This window comes from Mesoplodon mirus (genome assembly GCF_964341445.2).
Source record: "Mesoplodon mirus genome assembly, chromosome: 5".
Taxonomy (NCBI): Eukaryota; Metazoa; Chordata; class Mammalia; order Artiodactyla; family Ziphiidae; genus Mesoplodon; species Mesoplodon mirus.
This window is the reverse complement of record NC_138980.1, coordinates 34852248-34874795: the sequence shown is the minus strand read 5'-3', so window position 1 is coordinate 34874795 and position 22548 is coordinate 34852248. Positions and strand designations below refer to the sequence as shown.

General features: G+C 61.7%; 1 protein-coding gene across 1 annotated transcript in view; it reads left to right on the top strand.

The window, feature by feature from the left end:
• Positions 1 to 5073: 5073 nt before the first annotated feature.
• LOC309804175 (guanine nucleotide-binding protein subunit alpha-11) overlaps positions 5074 to 22548 on the top strand; it is a gene marked incomplete at its 5' end in the record, with an annotated part of 42417 nt that continues 24942 nt past the window's right edge. The window contains 6 exons of the mRNA XM_082621343.1: positions 5074 to 5241; positions 15791 to 15975; positions 18248 to 18402; positions 18819 to 18947; positions 21799 to 21928; positions 22013 to 22166. Coding sequence (XP_082477469.1) covers positions 5106 to 5241; positions 15791 to 15975; positions 18248 to 18402; positions 18819 to 18947; positions 21799 to 21928; positions 22013 to 22166 — 889 coding nt within the window. The remainder of the gene's footprint in view (positions 5242 to 15790; positions 15976 to 18247; positions 18403 to 18818; positions 18948 to 21798; positions 21929 to 22012; positions 22167 to 22548) is intronic.

Sequence of the window (22548 nt, the reverse complement as noted above, 5' to 3'; positions counted from 1 at the left end):
TTCAGCTCTGACGCCTGGAGAAGGACAGGGACTTGAACACAGTGGAATCTGCCCCCGATTCCGGGGTTCCGGGGCTGGTGCTCTGGTCTCAGGTGCCCCTCCACCTTGCGTGCCCCCAGCCTGGGCCCCACTCACTTTTGCTCACGTTCTCAGCTCTGTGCCAGGAAATGGCCTTGTTCCCTGGTTCCCGGACCCGCTCATAAAATAGAATCCTTCAGGGCATGGGAGGCCAATATCCAAGGATGGAGGAGGGGAGGAGGCCATGGGGACAGGAGGCCGGGGCCTTCCAACCATGAAGGAGTGCAGCCGTGGACTTTGTCTCTCTGGGCCTCTGGGTGGAGAAGCCAAGGTCAGTAATTAGCCACCAGCTGGGCCCTGGGACCAGTTCACCATCTCTCCGTGGGCCTCCGTTCCTCATCTTACCTACCTGGTCCCCACCCACCTTCGACACAAGGAGAGCACTTAGTGAATGGCTGAGAATGACAAGCCACCCCCTGTGGATTCTGCTCCATTTCAGTGTCCTCTGAAACATTTAAGCACTTATTAAGCACCTACTATATACTTTACAAGTACCACCTCCTTGGACACTTCTTATTTTGACAGCTTTATGAAGGTGTAATTGACATGCCACGAACTGCACGTGTTTAAAATGTACATTTTGATGAGTTTTGTCATATGTCTACCCCAATCACGGGCACAATCAAGATAGTGAACAAGATTCCACAATGTTTCTGTCACCCCAGAAAGTTTCCTTGGGCCCCTCCCCGCCCCGCCCCTACAGCCCCAGGCAACCAGCAATCTATTTTCAGTCACTATAGGTTTCCATAGTGGGTGTTTTCCAGAATTTTATATAAATGGTATCATACAGTACATCCTCTTTTGTGTCTAGTGCCTTTCACTCAGCATAAGGCATTTAAGATTCATTCATGTTGTGTGTTTTTCTTTTTTTATGGCTGAATCATATTCCAGAGAATGGATGGACCCCATTTTGTTTATCCACTCAGTTTGTTGGTGGACATTTGGGTTGTTTCCAGTTTGGAGATGTTATCAATAAAGCTGCTACACCATGTGTGTACAGGTCTTTTTTGCTGGTTTGTTTGTTTGTTTTGGCCGCACCACACGGCACGTGGGATCTTAGTTCCCCGACCAGGGATCAAACCGGAGCCCCCTGCAGTGGAAGCGCGGAGTCCTAACCACTGGACCACCAGGGAAGTCCCATGTGTATGGGTCTTATGTACACCTGTGCTTTTGTTTCTCTTGGGTACATGTGTTGTTGTTAATTTCTACATAATGAAACACCCCCAAACTTGCTGCCTTAAAACAATAAACATTCATGGTCTCACACAGTTTGGGAGGGTCAGAAATTTGAGAGTGGTGTAGCTGGATGGTTCTGACTCGGGGTCTCTCATGAGCTTTCAATCAAGCTATGCAGTGGGGCTGGAGGAGCCGCTTCCAAACCGGTTCCCTCCTGCGGCTGTTGGCAGGAGGCCTCAGTTCTCCCGCACATGTGCTTCTCCAGCAGAATAGGATGGTCTAGACGTGGGTAAAGAGTTTGCTGTAAGAGCGAGTGAGGGAGAGCCCGCGATGGAAGTAAAAGGCATTTTGTAACCAAATGTCTGAAGTCTATTCCTCCGTATTCTGTTAGAAGTGAATCACTAAATTCAACACACATCCTAGGCAAGGCAGAGAATTACACAAGACCATGAATACCAGGAAGCGGGGCTCACTGGGGGGCCATCCTACAGTTCCCTAGTATTTGAATATTTCAGCAAACATTAAACTTCTACTGTGTACAGTGACAAGAACCTTCCACTTGGCTACTGACAACAAGCTCTCTGAAAAACAACAAATAGTCTGCCCACTTTGCAGACACGGAAACTGGCACAGAGAAGTTAAGTCACCCGCCGACAGTCTACACCAGAGTAAGCAGCAAAAGGAAGGTTCCATCCTGAGGTTTAAGTCCCGAGTGAGGAGGAGGCCAGAGGTGGCAAGGAATAGGTGCAGAGAAGGGAAGAAAGTGCAATTATTTTTTTCCTCCAGAGCGAGAGAAGACGCACCCAGGAGAGCTGTGTTCCTTCATTGGTTTCACAAACATGTATCAAGCACCTACTGTATGTCAGGGGCTATTTTAGGCTGTGGGGACACTGCAAAGAGCAAGATGGGCAATCCCGGAGCACGTGGCACTCACACATGTGGGTGGGCGATTCCACTCATCACTATCCAGGCCGGCACTGGTGCACCATTTTGCTGGAGAAGGGAAGAGGCCTGAGGCTCTGTGCTGGACGTTGCGGACCCCAGGGTGACTGAGACACATGCAGTCACTGCCCTCCTGAAGTTCACAGTCTGTTGGGTGAGATGGAAAACAAACAACAAAGAGCTCATCCATTCTTCCCTTCAATACTTATTTGTTACTGACCAGCGTCCTTGGCTTCCTTAATGAATAGAAATTGATGAGGCCAGACAAGAAACTCAGGGCCCCTGCTGCAGCAGGTGGGAGTGAGAACAAGCATCAGGTTCCCTTGCTTGTTCACTCCCTTGGTGGGACATGGGGGAACGAGCTGGTTCCTTATATGAGGTGAGGGTAGGGGTGTGTCCAGCCGTTGGGCCAGAGAGGTGACTTAGGTGGTGTGCCCACCCCTTTGGTGGTGTAGTGTGCAGCGGGCATGCACAGTATCCTGCATTTGCTCCTGACACCCTGCTTTTGCTTCCGGGTCTTCTTAAGTGACAGTTGGGACTTCCCTGGTGGTCCAGTGGTTAAGAACCCACCTGCCAACACAGGGGACACAGGTTCGAGCCCTGGTCCGGGAAGACCCCACATGCCGCAGAGCAACTAAGCCCGTGCGCCACAACTACCGAGCCTGCTCTCTAGAGCCCGCAAGCCACAACTACTGAGCCCGTGCACTGCAACTACTGAAGCCCAAGCGCTTAGAGCCCGTGCTCCGCAACAAGAGAAGTCACCGCAATGAGAAGCCTGTGCGTTTTTTGGTCTTTTTGTATCTTGTTGTCCATAATTTGCCCCAACTGCGCATGCACACAGTTATTTTTAGTCCCCTTATGGTTTCTTTGTATTTTGTTGCCCGAGGAGACGTTTTTCTAGGTGCAAGCACTGCAGCAAAGGGTCCCAGGTCCCAGGTGCCAGCGTGTCTGAGCACTTACTGTGTACCAGGCTGGGGTCTAGATGCAGCAGTGATCAGGACATAGATACCCTACAATATGGTGGGGAGGGAACAGGACAGTAAGGGAAGAAAGCAGATGATTTCAGCCCATGAAAAGGGCCTGGGGAAGTCCAGCAGGGTGGTGCCGGGGTGGAGTGTAGGTGTCATCAGAAGGGGTGCTCAGGGAACACCTGGCCTGACCACCTCCCCTGGAGGAGGGGACATTGGAGCCAAGACCAATGTTTTTGTTCAGGTTCCCTGGTTGTGGATTCTTTGTTCAAGTGGAGCTTTCCTCTATTGGTGGGGGGACCCCAGCAGCCCCTGCTCCGGCTGCGTGTCCAGTTGGGGTGGGGATGGAAGCCCCCAAGATGAGTGTCTCAAGAAACCAAACTTTCTTCAGTCCCAATCAACTAATAAATGGAGACTTTGACCCTCCCTTCTCCCCTTATCTCAAGACAGGTGAGCACAGCGTGTCAAGGTGCAGCTTGGAAGGTTTGTGATGGGAACTGGGCAGGGCCAGGTGGAGAGGGGGTGAGTGTTGTGGCCAGGTCATGGCTGGGAGGAGTGCCATCATCAGCGAACTGTGCATAAGGGCACCTCAGTTTCCTCATCTGTGAAATGGGTCTCCATTTCAGGCTTTTTTCTTTTTCCATCATTCAAAACGCATGGCGCTTCCTGTGTTTAGGTCTCCTCCTAGGTCTCCTTTTGGAAGAGGCCAGATGGTAAATATTTTAGGGCTGTTGCAACTATGCAGGTCTGCCGGTGCAGGGTGAAAGTAGCCAAGCTCCTTAAATGAATGGGTGTGGCTATGCTCCCATATCAACCCAGCAGTACTTGGTTTATAGTAGGTGCTTCATTAATGCTTGTTCCCTGCCTGGAATTATAGCAGGCACTGCATTAATGCCTGGTCCATGCCCAGTTTACAGTAGGCATTCCACTAATGTATGTTTCCTGCCCAGTATATACCAAGTACTGCATTAATGCTTGGTTACACAGTAGGCACTACATTAAAAGCTGGTCCATGCCCGGTATACTGCACGCACTACATTAATGGCTAGTCCATGCCTGATATACAGCAGGTACTCCATTAATGCTCGTCCCATACGTGGCATATAGCAGGCTCTGCATTAATGCTAAGCCCAGGCCTGGTATACAGAAGGCGTTCCATTAACTTTTGTCCAAGAACGGAGGAGAGGAAGGTTCGTTTACGGTCAGGTAATTCCAGGGCGCCCCAGGAGGCCGTGAGGGCTGGTACCCCAGTGCCTCGCGTTGGGCCTGGGGTCGCTCAGCCTCGTGACCGCAACTGCGGGTCCGAGCTTCTCGCTCCGGGGCCCAGAGAGCCGCCGGGCCGAGCGGGGCCGAGCAGGGCCGAGCGGGGCCGAGCGGAGCCGAGCGGGGCCGAGCGGAGCCGAGCTCAGCCGAGCCAGCCTGACGAGTCCTCCACATTCCCACAATCCCGGGCGGCCCCGCCCGGCTCCCGGCTGCGCGTCCCCCTTCCCACGTCGGCGCAACCAAACCCGCGGGCGCGCCCGCCTCGCCCCTCCCCGCCCCGCCCGCGCGACGCCCCGCCCAGCCCGACCGCTAGTCCCGCCCCCGCGGCGGGCGCGCGGGCCGCCGCCCACTCCCATTGGCCGCGCCGCCCGCCCGTCGGCGCTGTCCGCGCGCTGGTTAGGTTGTGAGGCGCTGTCGCTCGGTCGCGGCGGCTGCGGTTGGCGGCGGCGGCGGCGGCGGCGGCGGTTGTGGCGGCGCGGGTGGAGGGTGGCCGGGAGGGACCAGCGGCTGAACGGGACCGGTGCTCGCAGGCGGCCGAGGCGGACCGCCGGCCCAGGGGCCGAGCGCCGAGGGCCGGGCGGGCGCGGCCGGGGCGGCTCGGGGCCAGGGCCGGGCCGGCCGGGGGGCGGGGGCGGGGGCGGCCGGCGGGCGTCCGGGGCCGGGGCCGGGGCCGGGACGATGACTCTGGAGTCCATGATGGCGTGTTGCCTGAGCGATGAGGTGAAGGAGTCCAAGCGGATCAACGCCGAGATCGAGAAACAGCTGCGGCGGGACAAGCGCGACGCCCGGCGCGAGCTCAAGCTACTGCTGCTCGGTGAGTGGGGCCGGGCCTGCGGGGTTCGGGCCGGCGGTGCGCGTGCCGGGCGGGCGGGCGGGGCGGCCCTGCGTGCTGTCCAGAGCGGGCTCGACCCCCGGCGGGGTCAGCCCTTGCCTACCTGTGCTGTCCACCTCTGGGCCACCCGATCTCTGCAGCCTGTGCTGTCTAGGTTGAGTCCCTGACATCAGAGGGCCCAGGCCCTGCCTCTGTTGTTCACATCAGCACCCCAGACCCTCGGTATCTGCCCGCGCCTGTGCTGTCCGTGGCAGGTCACCAGTCCCTGCAGGGTCAGCGCCTGCCTCAACTGTCCACATCAGGCCCCAGTTTCCTTCAGGATCAGCCCCTGTCTGTGCTGTCCAGGCGGGGTTCCCAGGACCCTTTGGGATCAGTCCGTGCCTCTGCTGCCCAGCCCCTGATCCCTGCAGGGCCAGCTTCTGCTTCTGCCGTCCCGTTCGGGCCCCCAGAACCCTCGAGGGTCTGCCCTCTGCCCCTTCTCAGGAGACAAGCCTCCTCCCTGCACAGGGCTGGCCCTCCATCCCTGCCCCCAGCAGGTGTGCCCCCTCGCTGCCCGCAGCATCTCTTCAGGGCCAGACCTTTGGGCTGTAAACCACAAGACGCACCCCTTGCCTCCTGGCATCCCTTCTCTACTTTTCCCACCAGGTGGAGCCCTGTTCCCTGCAGGCTGGGCCTGTCCCCCTCCAGCCCCCGTTCCCTGAGGCCAGTTGGAAAACCCATGTCCCTCCCCAGTGGAGTACAATCCGTGGGGGAGAAGACAACCTTTCCTCTCTTCTTGGGGCCGGGGCGGGTGGAGCCCTGACGGAGCAACTGTCTCCATCCGGCCCCTCTTCTTACGTCCTAGTGAGAGCCGGGTCTCCTGGGTCCTCTTCCCCTTCCTGGAGAGGATTCCTGTCCAAGTCTCCGTCTCCCCCACTGCGCACCTGTTGCACGGAGCCAGTCGGCCCAGCAGTCGACAAGCTGTTGTCACCCCAAATAAGGGTGGTTGGAGGCTTACCTCCGCAGTCAAAGGCAAGAAGGTCGTTTACACAAGCGAAGCCCTTGCCTTGCCTTCTCCGGAGCTCTGCTGCATTCCTGCACTGCGGGGAAGGTTGGAAATGCTGCTGTGATGGGCCCCTGGTGGAGGAGGGGTCTGCCACCGAGGGGTCCACCCGCAGGACGGTGCAGGGTCGGAGGCGGTGAGTCGCTGGAGACCGTGGGTCTTGGAGGGACTGCCTCGCTTCTCCCACCTGTGGGGACCCTCTGGGTCCTCCCTTTGATTAAAATACCTTCCCTGTCTTTTTTCCCAAACGTTCCACTTTACCTAAAGGCTATAAAATGGGCCATCTTTGCAGAAAAGACAGGCAGAGAGTAACGGTAAAGTTTGGAGGAAACTTGCAGTGGGGTCCCAGTGGCACCTGGGAGGACAGCATGGCCCTGGCTGCCTTTCGCCAACAGAGGTAGACTTTATTTTCAGAGGGGGGTTGAGAAGTTACCAGCATGTTAATGTTACCAGACAATCAGCCTTGCCTGGGGGCTGGGGGTTGCATGAACCTCTGCACGCCCCTGCTGCCTGCCTTGTGCGCACCAGGCTCCAGATTGACGTGGGGTTCAAGGGTACGGGTCGGTGGCCTGTGCTCCTGCAGCCTTGCTGTGTGTCTCTAGTCTCCCTGGGCTGGGGCTGAGGAGCCTTGCAGGGGATCTGGATGTGTCCAGCGCCCACCCATGGGTGCGGGCTGTTGGCTGCAGGAGCACCTGGGTCTGAGGTCCCACCCCTCGCCCCGCTGGCTTGCAGGACAGGGAGTCTGCATCCTCCTGGGAAGCTGTTAAGTCCTAGGCATGGGGGCAGATAGGAAGATGAGAGCTTGTGGGTCCAAGGTGAAGGTTTATGACACCAGGAGGGCGGCTGTGAATGCCATGCGGAGGTCCAGGGGACGTGCTGGGGGCCAGGGGGTGCCGAGCAGCATCCCTGCCTCACCCACGCCATGCCGGGAGCACCCCAGCCATGAGAACCATAGACATCCCCAGGCGTGGCCCAGTGTCCCCCGGGGGCAGAATCACCCCCGTGTGTGTTATCAGAATCACCCTTGCCCCGTGTCAGTACACAGTGTAAAATGTGTGTTGCAGAGGCGGTATGTGATCAGTGTTAGGTTGTTTTGTCAGATGTTTTGTGGGTGCTTAGAAGGTGAATGCTTTTGTAACTATGGTCCAAAGCCACATATGTGTGTGCCGTCAGCACGCAACACGTCTACGAACACGTGTGAGAGGTGTGTTCGGTTTTGCTGGTCCTGTTACTCCAGGCCGCATCCTCACTGACAGTCGTCTGTGGTGGGGAATGGGGATAGCGAGCGTCCCTGCAGGGGATACACCGGGGTCCCCACGGCTCTGCGTCGCTCTCGCACTTTACGGAACAGGACCCCCAGGCCCAGTTAGGAGCTCTGGTGGGGGTCCTGGGCAGGCCCGCCGGCTTCTGCCTCCCGTGATCCCTCCTGGTGCAGGTGCCGCCCCCTGCCCCCGTGTTTCTGCCACTCAGTGGAGAACCACTGAGGAGGCCCCTCGTCCGTTCCTTAGGACAGGTTTCCCCTTGAGAACCGAGGCCTACCGCAGGAAGTGCCGTTCCGGGAGCTGAGCGGCTCTGGGATTTCTAAATAAAGCAGGGCGGTCAGTTCCGCAGGCTTCCTGTCCAGCCTGCTGTGGCCCCGAGGGCGGTAGAAAGGGCCGGAATCCGGCCTGGGGTGTGGTGGCCCCGGCGGGAAGGGTGCGCCTGCCCTGCTTAGAGGCGTGAGTGGAACGTGGCCGTGGCTCCTGGCGGTGGCCCTGCCTGTCCCCCGCAGACCCCGATAGCTGGAAGCGCCTGGGGCCCCGGGCCACCCCTCGTGGCCCACCCCAGGATGAGTCTTAGGGGCTTAAAAGTTAGGTGAAATTTTGTGTCGCTGAAAGGGTGGGCGCCATCCCTGGAGGTGCAGGAGCCCAGACTTGCTGTCAGAGCCCCTCTCCCTCGGTGTCCTGTGCGCCGGGCCAGTGGGAATCTCCCTCCTCTTGGGCCTGAGCACGGCCTCGCCAGGCGTGTCCCTGGGCTCCGGACTCCGTGTGCACAGATGCTTCCCGGCCTCGGCTGAGCTGCGCTGGTCGCTGCCTGAGAGCCTCGGATGTTTAACCACAAAGGTTTCACTTTCTGATTTTTGTGGTGGAGCCCTTCTCCGTGCGGCCCAAGAACAGGTCGCAGTCACTGCTACTCCTGGGCTGGGAGTTTAGAGCAGCTGCAGATGGAGCCGAGTGGGGACCCCTGGCAGGAGGGACGGAGCCCGTTTGTTCCTCCTCTGCCTCGGAGGGCCTTGGGGGCAAAGTCCAGCCCTGGGTGGGCGGGTCTGGTCTGGGCCGGGGCCAGGCCGGGTGTGCGGAGCTGGGCTGCGCTCAGGGGGAACAGCCATCTCTGGTCCCCATAGGGCGCTCCTCTCCCATCAGGTCAGTGAGCCGCGGGACCTGTCAGCCCAGTGTCCGTGGACGGGATTGGGGCATTTCCACGGGCTTTGGGGGCACCCGCGTGTGGGGTTATTTTTTGGCGGAACTCCAGCTGCTCTCAGAACCGGGCACCAGGCCGCAGGCTTGCTGGCTGGGGAGTTTGTGCCAATGCGCCCCGGCCCCCTGCTCCCGGGTGGCCGTGGTCTCTGCCCTTAGCCCGGGCGTGGGGCGCCTGGCCGGTCACTACCAAGGTGTCTCCCCCTCGTTTTCCCCACCACATCCCCCCTCCGGGGCAGGCCCTGCCACCCCACGGCCCAGCACAGAGCCCTGCGGACCTGAGATGTTTGCTGGGTGTCTTTGATTGGCTAACTGAATGCAGTTCCCTCAAGCAGGTGGAATGGGGGTGACCGGGCGCCCCGACTTAGGGCATCCTCACATCCTGCCTGGACGTGAGGCTCCCTGCTCCGGGGCCCGTTGCCACTGCCGGTGGCTCTCTGCTGTGACGCGTGGACAGACAGGGACTTAGGGGCACAGCTCGCAGCTGCCGCCCTCCCGAGGCCTCGTGAGTGGGCTTGGGGGCGCTCCAGAGCGAGCACAACCTCGGCTCCCCGCCTGCAGCGCTGTTGGGGGGAAGGCCGGGACACCTGCGAGGCGCTGTGCCCTGCCGTGGTCACTGCTCTCCCTACGGGGGGCTTTACCCGGGTTGACAGGCTGCCCCAGCAGCGCTGGGAGGCGGGTCCCGCCAGGACCGAGCTGGAGAGCGTGGTGGGGTTTCGGTCCCCGTACCTCCCGAGCCTCAGGTTTCCCTGCTGTGGAAGGAGAGTGTCCCCTGACTCCCGGACTGTGGGAGGGTCAGTGGGGGCGACACACGTCAAACTGGGGAGTGCAGTCTGTGCCCTTGTCTTTATTCACGGTATTGGGCTGGCTGGCAGTCCCTCTGCAGCCGAGCGGGGACCTCCCTGTCTTGTGGTGGGGTCTCCGGAGCTTGGCCCTCAGGGCTGGGCCTCTTGTTTCCTGATCTGATCCCAGCGCCTGCCAAGGAGGTTTGCTTACCTCGGTTGGCCTAGAGCTGAAAGGTCAGACCCCCCACGGAGGCAGGTCGCCCCGTCTCTGCCCCATTGGTCCTCTCTGCTGAGCCTCGACAGGTGGGTGGGGGCCTTTCTGTCCCAGGCCGGGCAGCTGGGCTGCACGGCAGGGTTGGGCGGGACTGGGACTCATACCAGTCTCCCCGACTCCTGAGCGTTAGGCTTCAGGAAGGGCTGCACTAGGACCTGGCACGTGGGACAAGAGGGGGGCTGGCCCAGGGGACCAGTGTCTGCGCCTGGAGTCACCTGGGCAGGGGACGCTGGACCTGATGACTTAGCGGCCACGGTGTGGAGGTCAGATGAAGGGATGAGTCCCGAGGTCCTCCCTGTTGTCCTCCCTCCTGGCCCCTGTCTGTGCTGGCGCCCACTGCTGCGGTGTCTCTGGAAGGCCCATGGCTGGCCCAGGAGAGCTCCCCCCGTGCTCTCACATTCGCTCACTTCCCTGGGTGGCGGTGACCGTGGACCACGGAGAGACGGACAGACGTGAAGCCCGAAGACCTGAGCCTGTTGAGGTTTGACAGTTACTGGCTGTGTGACCTCAGCGAAGCTGCTTGACCTCTCTGTGCCTCAGCTCCTTCACTCGTCCAGCAGGAGGTGGGGTGATAGATGTACCACTGAATGAACGGATGAGCGGGGGTGAGGGGAGCGTGCAGTTGCCTTCCTTGGCTGCAGGAGGGGTTTGCACTTTCTCTGTCCCCCAGCAGAAGGTCGCCGTGCCTCTTTGATCTTGGACCTGTTGACACAGCTCCGGGCCGTGTTGGATTTCCGGGCTGTGTTTCCAGGAGCCCAGATCCCCGGCAGTGCTCTCGCCTGGGCCTCCTGTGGTCCTGGGGTTCCTGGCTTCACTGCCCACATTCTAGAGTTAGGGATGGCCGGGCGGCAGCCCTGAACCCCAGCTTCTGACACTAGTGTTCTCTTGCTAGATCGCGGCCACTTGTCCCGGGGGTCACGGATGCTGCACACCTTGAGTCCCACTGGGATGATGTCGGACCAGCACCGTCCTTCCTGCCCTCCAGGCTCTTTCCCTGCCCCTCTTCTCTCCCACATTTGAGGAGTGGCTGCCTGGGCTCAGACTTAATTCCTCCCGGTCTGCGGTCCTAGATCTTGGCTGACCGTGCAGGCGAGACGGTGACTTTCTCCCTCTGTCGCAGGGATGGGGCTGCTCTCCTCCTTCCTCTCCTCCAGTTAGTCTCGGCCGGGCAACTGGTGATGCCACTGAGCATGCCCAGAGATCGTCCTGCAGGCTCCCGGCCCTGCTGTGCTGTCTGGCCCCTGCCAGGCCCCCAGGGGCAGGACCCCTCCCCTGGGTTGTGCCCCCAGGGGCCCCCATTCTTGGAGTTAGGACAGGGGATGCAGAGGACCCGAGGGGGACACGTGACAGAACCGGGACTGTGGATTGGGGCTGAGTTCATTTGGTTCATTCGGGGGGGAAAAACGTGGGCTGGGCCTGTGCTGGGGCTGGGTGTGAGGCTGCTGGCAGACCCCGCCCTCGGGGAGCTGGCTCCCAGCAGGCACAGACGGGAGCAGCAGGCCAGGAGCAGGTGGGGCGCTGGGGGCGCTGGGGCCCTTCCTGGAAAACGTGAGTTTGGGTTTCTGTGCAGGGAGTTGGGGTGGCGTTCGGGAGGGGCAGGGCCCGATGCGTGGGCGACGTGAACAGTGGTGTGGCGCGCCGGCCCTGGGCCGCCGTGCCACGGCTGTCCTCGTGCAAGTTTGGGCTGGTCGCGTTGTGGGGGACAGCGGGGGCCAGGGGACCCACAGACACGAACCCGTGGTCTGAGTGCAGCCAGGACCTGGGGCCACTCGGCGTCCTCGCTGGGAGGGGGTGTGGCGGTAGGTGCCCTCTGCACCTGTGCAGGTGCGTGGCTAGAACGAGGCCCATCACGGGGTCTCACACAGTCTTGCTTGAGGGGAGCCTTGCTCTTCTCCCTGGTGGGCAGCTGTTGAAGGTTTTTTTTTTATAGATATTTATTTGGTTGCGCTGGGTCTCAGTTGCGGCTTGCGGGCTCCTTAGTTGCAGCACGTGGGCTCCTTAGTTGCAGCCCCCGGGCTCCTTAGTTGTGTCATGCGAACTCTTAGTTGCGGCATGCAAACTCTTGGTTGTGGCATGCGAACTCTTGGTTGTGGCATGAGAACTCTTAGTTGTAGCATGCATGCGGGATCTAGTTCCCCAACCAGTGATCGAAACTGGGCCCCCTGCATTGGGAGCGTGGAGTCTTCCACCAGGGAAGTCCCCGTGACCGGATCTTCAGGGGGAACTGACTAAGGGCCGGGCAGGATGAGCTAGAGCTGCCAGGGACCCCCGGGCGGCGGCCACAGCAGATAGGCATGGTCGTGAGGTCCTCCAGGTGGGCCTCGCACCCCGAGACTTCTCTGAGCAGGTGGCTGTTGGCTCGGGTGTGTTGGGGGGCCCGGGTCCCAGCTCCTGGCACCGGGTGCTGGCAGCATGTGGACTGAGTTGGGCCATGGGGTGGGCACCTGGAGAGGACGCTGTGGCGGCTCTGCGTCCCCCGGAGCCTTTCCTCCCTCCCTCCCTGGCCAGTGGTGGCCGAGCTCTGGCCAGCTGGGCCTGCCGGTTCCAGAACCCAGGGCCCGCAGCTCCGGCCTTCCACCCACAGCTCTGCCGGGAGGCGCCTGCTGGGACTGGCACCTGTCACTCAATCGCTGTTGGCCCTGAGCACAGGTGGCACTCCACCCTCGACATGCGGCTGGTGGGGCTTTCCTCCGGGGGCCTGGTCTCTGCAGCCGCCACTTCCACACCCTCCTTTCTCTGTCCTTCCTGGCAAGGTGGCATGGCCTGGGTGGGGTCACTGACCATCCCACCTCCTGGGCCGCACTGTCCCCAGGGAGTCCCTTTTGCCGCTTTCTCCCCCAGCTTTATTGAGACGTAAGTGCCACACGTATTGTGTGGTTTAAGGGGTGCACATGAGGACTTGACACGTGGATTGTGACGATCGCCCGTGAGGCCCGTCACCGCCCCATCACCTCACTAGTGCCTTTTGCTCCTGGACTTGATCGCGGTGCTGTCTTCGCAGCGGCTCCTCTGCCCCCGGCAGGGTTTGGGCCATGCTCCTCGTCCAGGACCCCCGACGTCTCCAGGGCCAGTTGCGTTTCCGGCTGCTGAGGGGTCCGTCTTCCGTTTCTTGGTTTTCGGGGCGTGTCCCAGCTGCGTCGTCTGTGTTGGGCACCGGGGCATCCCCTGTTGTCCCTCAGCCACTCTCTGGCTGGTGATCACGGCTCCTCCGTGAACACCCGCTGTCCCCTGGCTGTTGGCACGGGCGCGTGCACGTGTGTGAGACCCTCGGTGCCCTGCGCTGCCTCTGGGGAGCTCGGTGGGGGGCTGTCTGTCCGTTTCGCAGCCGTTTTGGAGACGCTGGCTGTGGTCTGAAATCAGCAGGCTCTCTCTGGATCTCCCCGCACCCTTGCGCTCGTGCAGCTCACTTGCCCGTCTTGCTGTTCCGGGGGGTGGACACAAGGGGCAGCGCCCCGGGGCCTGAGTGGCTGCCCGTCTCCACCTCAGCTGACCTGTGGCTGCAGGGGCTCGGGCTTTAGCGGCCATTGGTCTGATGTTTCTGGTGAGAGACCCTTACAAACACCAGCAGGGCACGTATCTTTTTACAGTAGCATAGTGTCAAAAACAAGGGTTCTCACCTGGGGGCTCCTGCCCCCAAAGGATACTGGGGATGTCTGTGTGTCACACTGAGGGGATCCTGGCATCGAGGGGGCGGAGCCAGGGGTGCTGCTCAACACCCCAGAGTGCCCGGGACGGCCCCAGTGTCAGCAGTGCTGCGGGGACCCTGGTCCAGAGGAAACCACGCAGGGCATGGCATTCCTGTGTGTCGCCTCCCCTCCCCCACCCTGCTCCCTGCAACGAGGGAGGAGTGCGTAGACCCCTTAGGGAGGTGTGGGGTCACATGGGGTCCTCACCCCTCCTGCCTCAGAGCTGGGGTGGGGCCTTGGTGGGAGTGGGCGCCTGGCCTCTGGTTGATGTTGCGGCAGTGGTGGGATGGGAGGTAGCATGGGGTAGTTACCACTTGGTGACAGAACCAGAGTCGTATTCTTTTATTTGTAAAAGGACCCAGAGCCTTGATGGAGGTCCTAGAAAGGGGCAGCTGCAGTGAGGTGGCCCCTGCTCTGTCTCCCCAGGTGGGCTCGGGCACCCGTGGTCAGTTACTCAGACGCGGGCGGAGGGCCTCCTGCTGCAGGACAGTGTGGTCACTGCAGGCTGCTCGGAACCCATGTCTTCTCTGGGAGCTCCCGGGCAAGGAGGCGGGCAGCAGATGCCTGAGAGAGACCCCCTGAAAGGCAGCGGTGATGGGTCCCAGTGCAGAGGGGAGCTGCCTGCCCTGCGCCCATGGTACCGGTGGCTGTGAGCCGGACTGCGTGCAGGGCAGGACGCAGCTCAGGCCCCTTCGTTGGGGTGGGGGACACAGGTGACTCTGAGACAGGGTGGGGAGGATGAGCCTTGACAGGCGGGCTGGGGCGAGTCTGGGGGGTTCTGAGTCCCCAAGAGGGGGCCTGGGGGCTTCAGTGCATGGGTGAGTGGGGACCTGTGTTGGTTATCAAGTAGGGGTTTGAGGCTGTACGTCCTTAGGCTGTGGAAGTTCTCTTCTGCTGTGCAATAAAACCACCCTGTAACTTAGTAGCTGAAAATAACACACAGGCAGATTCTGAGGGTCAGGATCCTTGGGGGTTCTGGCTCGGGGTCCCTTAGGAGGTTGTAGAGCACATGTTAGCCGGGGCTGCCTCATCTGAAGGCCCGACGGGGCTGGAGAAGCCGCTTCCAGGGTGGCCCCTCACATGGCTCCTGTCCACATGGGCCCTCATGGACGGCGCTGCCCCCCGGCCCCCGCGAAAGTCCTAGAGAGGACGGGGAGCCCCGTGACTCGTCTTGGAAGTGACAGGCCATCCTTGGTCAGATTCTTTTGGTTGGAAGGGAGGCACTGAGTCTAGCCCGCCCTCCGGGAGGGGTCAAACTCCCCCTCTGCGTGGAAGACATCCCAGAGATTTCTGGGCACATTAAAGCCACTAAATTGCAGTCCCTGCGTGTGAAGGTGAACAAAAGTGGGGATACGGGTTTGCTGCTTAGAGGGTGACAGGGCGGTGAGAGGCTGGAGCAGGAGAGGAGCCCTCCCTCCCGCCACAGTGCTGGTGCTGGGTGGGGCTGGCCAGCGGCACTGGAGCGCAGTAGGAAGGCGCAGCGGCCACGTGGCCCCATTCAGGGGTTTCTGCTCTGATCCCTTGATCCCGGAGACAGAGCCTCCGTGCGCCCTTCTCTGAGGTGGGGCCTTGACACCTGACACCCAGAGGGCGGTGGGACAGAGAGGGGAGGGGCCCTGGGCGCCCGCAGGGCCTCTGGGCTGACAAGGACGTGGACCTTGGGGCTGTTCAAGCGCCAGGGTCATGCTCGGTCTCGGGGTGGCGTGAGGTTGGGTGAGTTACAGGTTCAGGGGCTGCTGGGGACTGTGGGGGGCGCACAGCCCAGCGCCCTGCGAAGGCCCAGCGTGGCCTCGACGCAGATGCCAAACTCGCGCCCTGAAGGAAAGCTGTTCTGATCGGAACAGCCGGGGGTCGGCAGGACGTTGTCATACGAGGGTGTGTGGGACAAGGGAGCTCGTCACGTGACCGGTTAAGGGCGTGGCGGCATCTGGGGGAGACACTTCACTGCTCCCGGCCTCCAGTTCCTTGGCTGCGGCCAGAGTTGAATTCAGACCCGAGTTGCCGCAGGTGCCGCGGCTGCTCCCCTCCCGTCCTTGCCCACGTTGTTGTCCCGACCTCCTCCGAGCCTCGGCTGCCCCTGTAGACAGGGTGTGCGTGGGAGGACGCGGCCCGCCCTGTCGTCCGGCAGCAGCGGCTGGCCAGGAGCATCCCCACCTCGCGAGCCTCGTTGGCGGGACTCCGCGTGTCCGGGGCTCCTCGTGGGCGGGGCTTCTCGTGTGCAGGGTGCGGTGAGCCCACGGCTTGGGTCGCGGGTCTGGTCCCGCTGGGTCTCACTGGGCCATTTGCAGGCACGGGTGAGAGCGGGAAGAGCACTTTCATCAAGCAGATGCGCATCATCCACGGGGCGGGCTACTCGGAAGAGGACAAGCGGGGCTTCACCAAGCTGGTGTACCAGAACATCTTCACCGCCATGCAGGCCATGATCCGGGCCATGGAGACCCTGAAGATCCTCTACAAGTACGAGCAGAACAAGGTGAGGCCCCAGGTGGGAATGCCGGGCACAGCTGGGCGTCTGGCAGCTGTTCGCAGCCCCGTCCTACAGTTGGCGGAGTGGGTCCTGGCCCCCTCTGAGGGCCAGCGTCCTACCAGGCACTCCATGCACTGTATCAGGCCCTCTGTGACCCCGGGGGGTGGCACGTTCTCTTATTTTCTTCAGTAACAGCTTTATTGAGAAAATGTACATACCAAGTCACCCATTTAAAGTGTGCAATTCACTCATTTTTAACATATTCACAGAGTTGTACAACCATTGCCTCTAATTCCATAACGCTCTCATCACTCCAGAAAGAAACCCTGTCCCCACTGGCAGTCACCTCCCCATCCCCTAACCCAGCCCCTGACAACCAGGAACCCACTCTCTGTGTCTGTGGATCTGCCTGTCCTGGACGGTTCCCATCAGTGGAATCACACATTGTGTGTCCTTCTGTGTCTGGCTTCTCTCACTGAGCATCGTGTTCTCAAGGTCCATCCACATTGCAGTGAGTGTCAGGGCTTCTCTCCTCTTTGTGGCTGAGTGATGCTCAGTGTGTGGAGGGACACGTTGTCTGTCCATCGTCCATCGAGGGACACATGGTTGTTTCCACTCTGCTGGTTCTCGCGGACATGCTGCTGGAACATTCGTGTGCAGGTTTTTGTTTGCACGCCTGTCCTGGTTTCTCCTGGGCGCGTCCCCAGCAGTGGAGGTGCGAGGTCCAGAGTAACTCTCGGTTTGCCTTCCAGAGGGGCTGCCTGCCTGCTGTCCGAGTGGCGTTGCCCTGGCCGTGAACCAGGGGGCCCTCTCTCTGGCGGCCTCCCTTGGCTTTGCTTTTGTGGATCTGTTTTCGGGGACTTCTCTTTCAACTCCAGCAGTTTGCCTGGGCTGGCACGTGGCACCATGTTTTGGACCATGTATGTCCAATAGGGTTTAAATTAATCTGTTTGCTTTGAGGCTTAAGAAGGCCAGTCAACCAGATTTCTGATATTGGCGTCTTCCTGCCTTGATGCCCGGTTCACGGGTCATCAGGGACCCTACAGGGCCCAGCACTGGGTCTGGGGCCCGGCCAGCCTGGCTGTGGGGCTGAGCATGTAGGGCCTGCTGGAGCCTCTCACCCTCTGGTTCTTAGGATTGCTCGCAGCTGAGACCCCTAAGAGTCCAGGCCCCACTTTAACTGTGGAGGTCCAGTGGCATCTGGAACAGGGATTGGCAGACTAAGGCCTGTCTCTGTAGGTGCAGCTTTGCTGGCACAGGCCACGTCCACTCGCTTACACGTCATCCGTGGCGGCTTTTGCTGCAGCAGCAGGGACAGCGTGGCCGTAGAAACAGACGTCTGGTCCCTGGCCTACATGCATCCGCAGTCAGGGGGGTTTTCTGGGGCTGGTGTCTGCTTCTCCAGGCCCGGATTGGGAGGCCAGGAGGGTGAGGTGGGGCTGAAGGACGCTGTTGTTCAGGGGCTGGGGTGGGAGAGCATCCCTGGGAGGCGACCGGTGGGTTCCAGAGCCTGGGCTGGGGCCCCCTCGTTCCTCGTTTGGGGTTCTGCCCAGCTGTGTCCCCTCCCCAGTCCCTCAGCCGTGTGGGTGGGACCATCCCGAGCACAGGCATGTGGAGCAGGCTGGAGGCAAGACAGGGGTCTCCTGGGAGCCTTCTGCCCCCGGCGTTGTGTGTGTGTGTGTGCGCGCGCGCGCGTGTGTGTGGACCTCTGGGGTGGTGTGTCTCAGCGAGGCTCTTTAGGAGCACGTCTCCGAGCCCTGTGGTCCAGGGTCTGTGTGGAGGCTCTGTCCCAGGGGCGTGAGTCATTGGACCACTGGACTGTTGTGATTAGTTCAGCCTCCCCTTCCTGGTGGGTTGCTCTGGTCCCCAGACCCCATCCCAGGCTGCACACGAGAGGACCTCTGCCTTCAGAGATCCCGAGGGTTTCAGGAGCTGTGTACTTGGAATCGGGGGGCAGGTTCTTCTTAGGTCACAGCAGCTCTCTGTGCCTCGGTTTCCTCACCTGCAGCATATGGGAACATGGGGGCAGCTGGTGGTGTTTGTTCCTCTGTCCTGTTTGGGTGCCCTGGCACCGAGGTGCGTGGCGGCCAGGTGGGCCCTGCTCCCAGGAGCCGCCTCCATCTGCATTTTCCTTTGGGGGCCTGGCACTGGGGGGCGATCGCTGCCTGTCGCCCTTGCGTCGTCCTGACGCGTGTTCACAGGAAACGGGAGTCAGTGGTTCCGGGTCGGTTGCCGGGTGCTGGCGCTGAGCATCCCCGGCCTGCCCCTCCCCCCACAGGCCAACGCGCTCCTGATCCGGGAGGTGGACGTGGAGAAGGTGACCACCTTCGAGCACCGGTACGTGAGTGCCATCAAGACCCTGTGGAACGACCCCGGCATCCAGGAGTGCTACGACCGCCGGCGGGAGTACCAGCTCTCGGACTCAGCCAAGTAGTGAGTGGGGCCGGGCCGGGCCTGGGCGGAGGAGGGTCTGCATGGTGCCTCGTTAGCCGTGACAGGGCGATTTCCCTACAGGGAGGCGGGTGTCTGCGGGGATTTTCCGTTGTCTCTCTGCCCCTTTTCTGTGTCTCTAAAACTATTCCCAAGTGACAGGTTTGGTTGTGAAAAGCCACCCCTCCAGCCCACAGCCTCTCTTCGGAACCCTGGCGCCGTCCCCATCCCCAGACAGCCGTCCCTCAGAGCTGGGGCGGGGTTCTGTCCCAGGCGTTCCCTGCGGCCTCATTTCGCCCCTGTCCATTCTCGTCCCAAGTACTTGGGCTGCTTGGGCCCCTCCCAGCGCTCAGGAGACCTGGGATGGCCGGGAGGGCCCTCGTGGGCTGGCCTGAGCGGCCCTGCCTGCTGTGTTGCAGCTACCTGACTGACGTGGACCGCATTGCCACCTCGGGCTACCTGCCCACCCAGCAGGACGTGCTGCGAGTGCGCGTGCCTACCACTGGCATCATCGAGTACCCCTTCGACCTGGAGAACATCATCTTCAGGTACCTGTGCTCCCGGCCCCAGCCCCAAGCCCCCGGTATGGGGCAGCAAGAGAGGGTCCTTGTCCGTGGCTGTCACCAGGTTTCCGAGTGAGCCAGGCCCCGGTGGCGCTGGCAGGGCTGAATGGAGGCGGCCCGGGGGCGACGGCCTCCTGGTGCAGGCTCTGTGTGGGCCCCAGATGGGGGGAGGGTGCTGGCGCGTGCGGGCGGGCAGGTGGGTGGTCTGGAGTCCAGGCCAGAGCAGGGGTGCTCCGGGCGGGCGGTGGAGGAGCCTGAGGGCCCCAGGGGAAGGTGGCTCCAGGCCCCTCTGCGGCCCAGTTCCGAAGGCCATGCGGCCAGAGTGAACTCAGGGCCGTCCCCGAGGATGGGCCCTGCCACACCGCGAGGTCACAGCTTGTACAGAGCTGCCAGGCGGCAAGGCCAAGTGTGTCTCCCGGGGCAGCCGTAACAAATGACCACAGATGGGCAGCGTAAAATCACAGAAATGTATCCTCTCCTAGCTCCGAGGTCAAGGTATCGGCAGGGCTGGGTCCTCCTGAGGGCGTGAGGGGAAGCTGTCCCGTCCCTCCCAGCTCTGGCGGTGCTGGCAGCCCGCGGCGTCCCTTGGCTTGTAAAAGCCTCGCTCCATCTCTGCGTCCGTCATCACACGGCCCCTCCCTGGGTCTGTGTCCATGTTTCCTTCTTACGGTGACACCACCGATCACTGGATCCAGGGCTCCTGCTCCGGAGTGACCCTGTCTGAACTAGTGCCATCTGCAGGGACCCCGCTTCCAGATCAGGCTGTGTCCCCAGGTTCCAGGGGGACTGACTTTGGGGGACACGGTTCGCCCAGGGCTCTGAGGCCCAGGCTCCAGGGTGGGGTTCCTGCTCTGGCTGCGAGCCTTCCCTCCCCGCCACTGCATGGGGTCCCTTCTGCTGGGCGAGCCCACCCCAGAGGCCCCAGAGACAGCACTGCTGGTGGAGGTCCTGCCCTGTTGCCTTGAAGCGCCAGCCCCAGGGGCGTTCAGGGAGTCTGTTGGGTTTGCCTTGAGGTGCCCTCTGGCCCAAGACCCGAGACCCACCTCTGCCCCCAGGGACCCGCACTTCTCAGGCAGAAGCTTCTGGGAGAGGGGGAGAGTCTGGGTGCCCCCAGCTGGCCCCCCATCCTTTCTCACCTGTCAGAGCCCTTGGGGTGCCCTTGGACCCTCAGGAGTTGTAGGCATCACACCGCACATGCCTGATGGTACATTTTCTGGTGAGAGTTCAGCATTTTGGTTTCCTTCTTTTTTGGTCAGATTCTCGATGGGGTCTGGGACCTCAGAGACCTGTGGGGCACAGGCCAGGGCTATCACTGGCCTTCCTCCCGACCCCACGTCCCAGGGTCCCCTCACACGGCCTCACCTTGGCCTCCACAGCTACTGTGCTCTCTGTCCAGAATGCCTCTCCCCATCCCTTCCCGTTCCTCCCCCAAGCCCGTGTGTGCACTCTGCTGCTGTCCAAACTGCAGAGTGGCCCTGCACCTCTGCCACCACTGTCCCTTGGCCAGTCCACCCCTCGCCCCCCTCCCCCCTTGTCTGGTTGAGGGCTTACAGAGGGCAGGCCGGGGATCTGGGCATGGAGCTTGTGCCCCCACCTTGATCGGAGCTCACACAGCATCCGGTGACAGTGCGATTGGCCTGATGTGTGAGGCCCGAGCCTGGTCCCACACGGGACCTCCTGCGGAGACCTGACCCCCCCCCGGGGGGCCCAGGTTCCCACACGGCTGTACTGGGGAGACTTAGCTCCAGAAAGGCTGTGGCCCATGACGCCGTCGTCCCGATGGCACTCCCCAGACTGGCAGCGGTGGCCCGTGTGGGTCTGGTGTCCACTCACCCCCCTCGTATCCCCTCGGTCACCCTGGCACATCCGCTGTCCGCCTGTGCTTGCTAGAACCTCCTCTGCGAAACCCCCACCAGGCGGATTGGCCTCTGCTGCCCGACTGTCCAGCAGCTGTGGATGGGCCTGGCCTGGGGATCCTTGCCTTCTCAGGCTGCTGTTCTTTCTCGCCATCGTCTTCAAAAGTAGATGGCTGGGCTTCCCTGGTGGCGCAGTGGTTGAGAGTCCGCCTGCTGATGCAGGGGACACGGGTTCGTGCCCTGGTCCGGGAGGATCCCACATGCCGCGGAGCGGCTGGGCCCGTGAGCCATGGCCGCTGAGCCTGCGCGTCCGGAGCCTGTGCTCCGCAACAGGAGAGGCCACAACAGTGAGAGGCCCGCGTACCGCAAAAAAAAAAAAAAAAAAAAAAAAAATGTAGATGGCTTCCTTGTCATAGAAAACTTAAGAAACTCACAAGTAGAAAGTGGGGACCTGTCACCAGTCGTGATGCTCAGGGCGCCGTCCCTAGCGTTTCCCCGTCCCGCCTGATGTCAGCATCTGTGTGCCGACATCTCCCGCTGGACAAGCAGCCTGCTCTCGCCGTGGCTGGGGTGGGTTCCAGCGTTTCATAGGTGATGCCGTGTGGTGTCCAACAAGGGGAGACAGGTTTCCAGACGTGGGACATCCGAGGTCGCCCGGCTAAGCCCCACCGGGGTCTGTGCCTCACACGCTCCACGGCGCCCCCTGTAGGCCAGGGCCCCTCCCTCGGCAAGCAGGCGCCTGGCTGTCTCGGGGGTCCCCCCTCCCCTGCTTGTGCTGTGTTCTCCTGGCTTAATGGTATTGCGGCTTTGCTGGCTCTGACAGGTGACTGAGGTGGGGGGCCTCGTGGCTCTGATGTCATCAGGGTGCCCTCACGGCTCTGATGCCTCGGGTCGCTTGTGGCTCTGGCAGAGGTGGCTGTGCTGGGGGTGGGCAGTGTCATCTGCAGTCCCGCGCTGAGCCCGTGCACCCCGCCCTGCAGGATGGTGGACGTGGGGGGCCAGAGGTCCGAGCGGAGGAAGTGGATCCACTGCTTTGAGAACGTGACATCCATCATGTTCCTCGTGGCCCTCAGCGAGTACGACCAAGTGCTGGTGGAGTCGGACAACGAGGTGAGGCCCTTGCGGAGCCCAGGGAGGGGGGTTCCCACAGGCCCTTTTGGAGGACCTGCCGCCAACCTGCTGCCTGCCCCTCAGAACCGCATGGAGGAGAGCAAAGCGCTGTTCCGGACCATCGTCACCTACCCCTGGTTCCAGAACTCGTCCGTCATCCTCTTCCTCAACAAGAAGGACCTGCTGGAGGACAAGATCCTCCACTCCCACCTGGTGGACTACTTCCCCGAGTTCGACGGTGAGCCCGCCCTCGCGGCCTGTCTCGGGCGCTGCCAGCGCCTCCCTCACCCTCTTTGGGCCTCGGGGCCTCGTTGGTGACTTGGGAGTGACACGAGGACGGTGTTTCCCAGGCCGCACGGAGGCCGCGGTGCAGTTAGTGTGGCCGGAGCTTGGCGGGTGCCTCGCAGGGCCCTGGATGGTGGAGAGCGCTTTGTGTCCCCCGGGGGAGCGTCGTCTGTGGGAGGGGGCACCCTGCGGTCACCGCCTGGCAGCCTGTCCCCACCCGCCCAGGGCTCGGGCACAGGGAGGAGCGAGGCGCGGGGGATACGGGCTGAGCCGGACCCCTCCTGCCCCTCTCCGGCTCAGCCCCAGTTCCTCCTGCCGTCCCCACCCCCCCACGC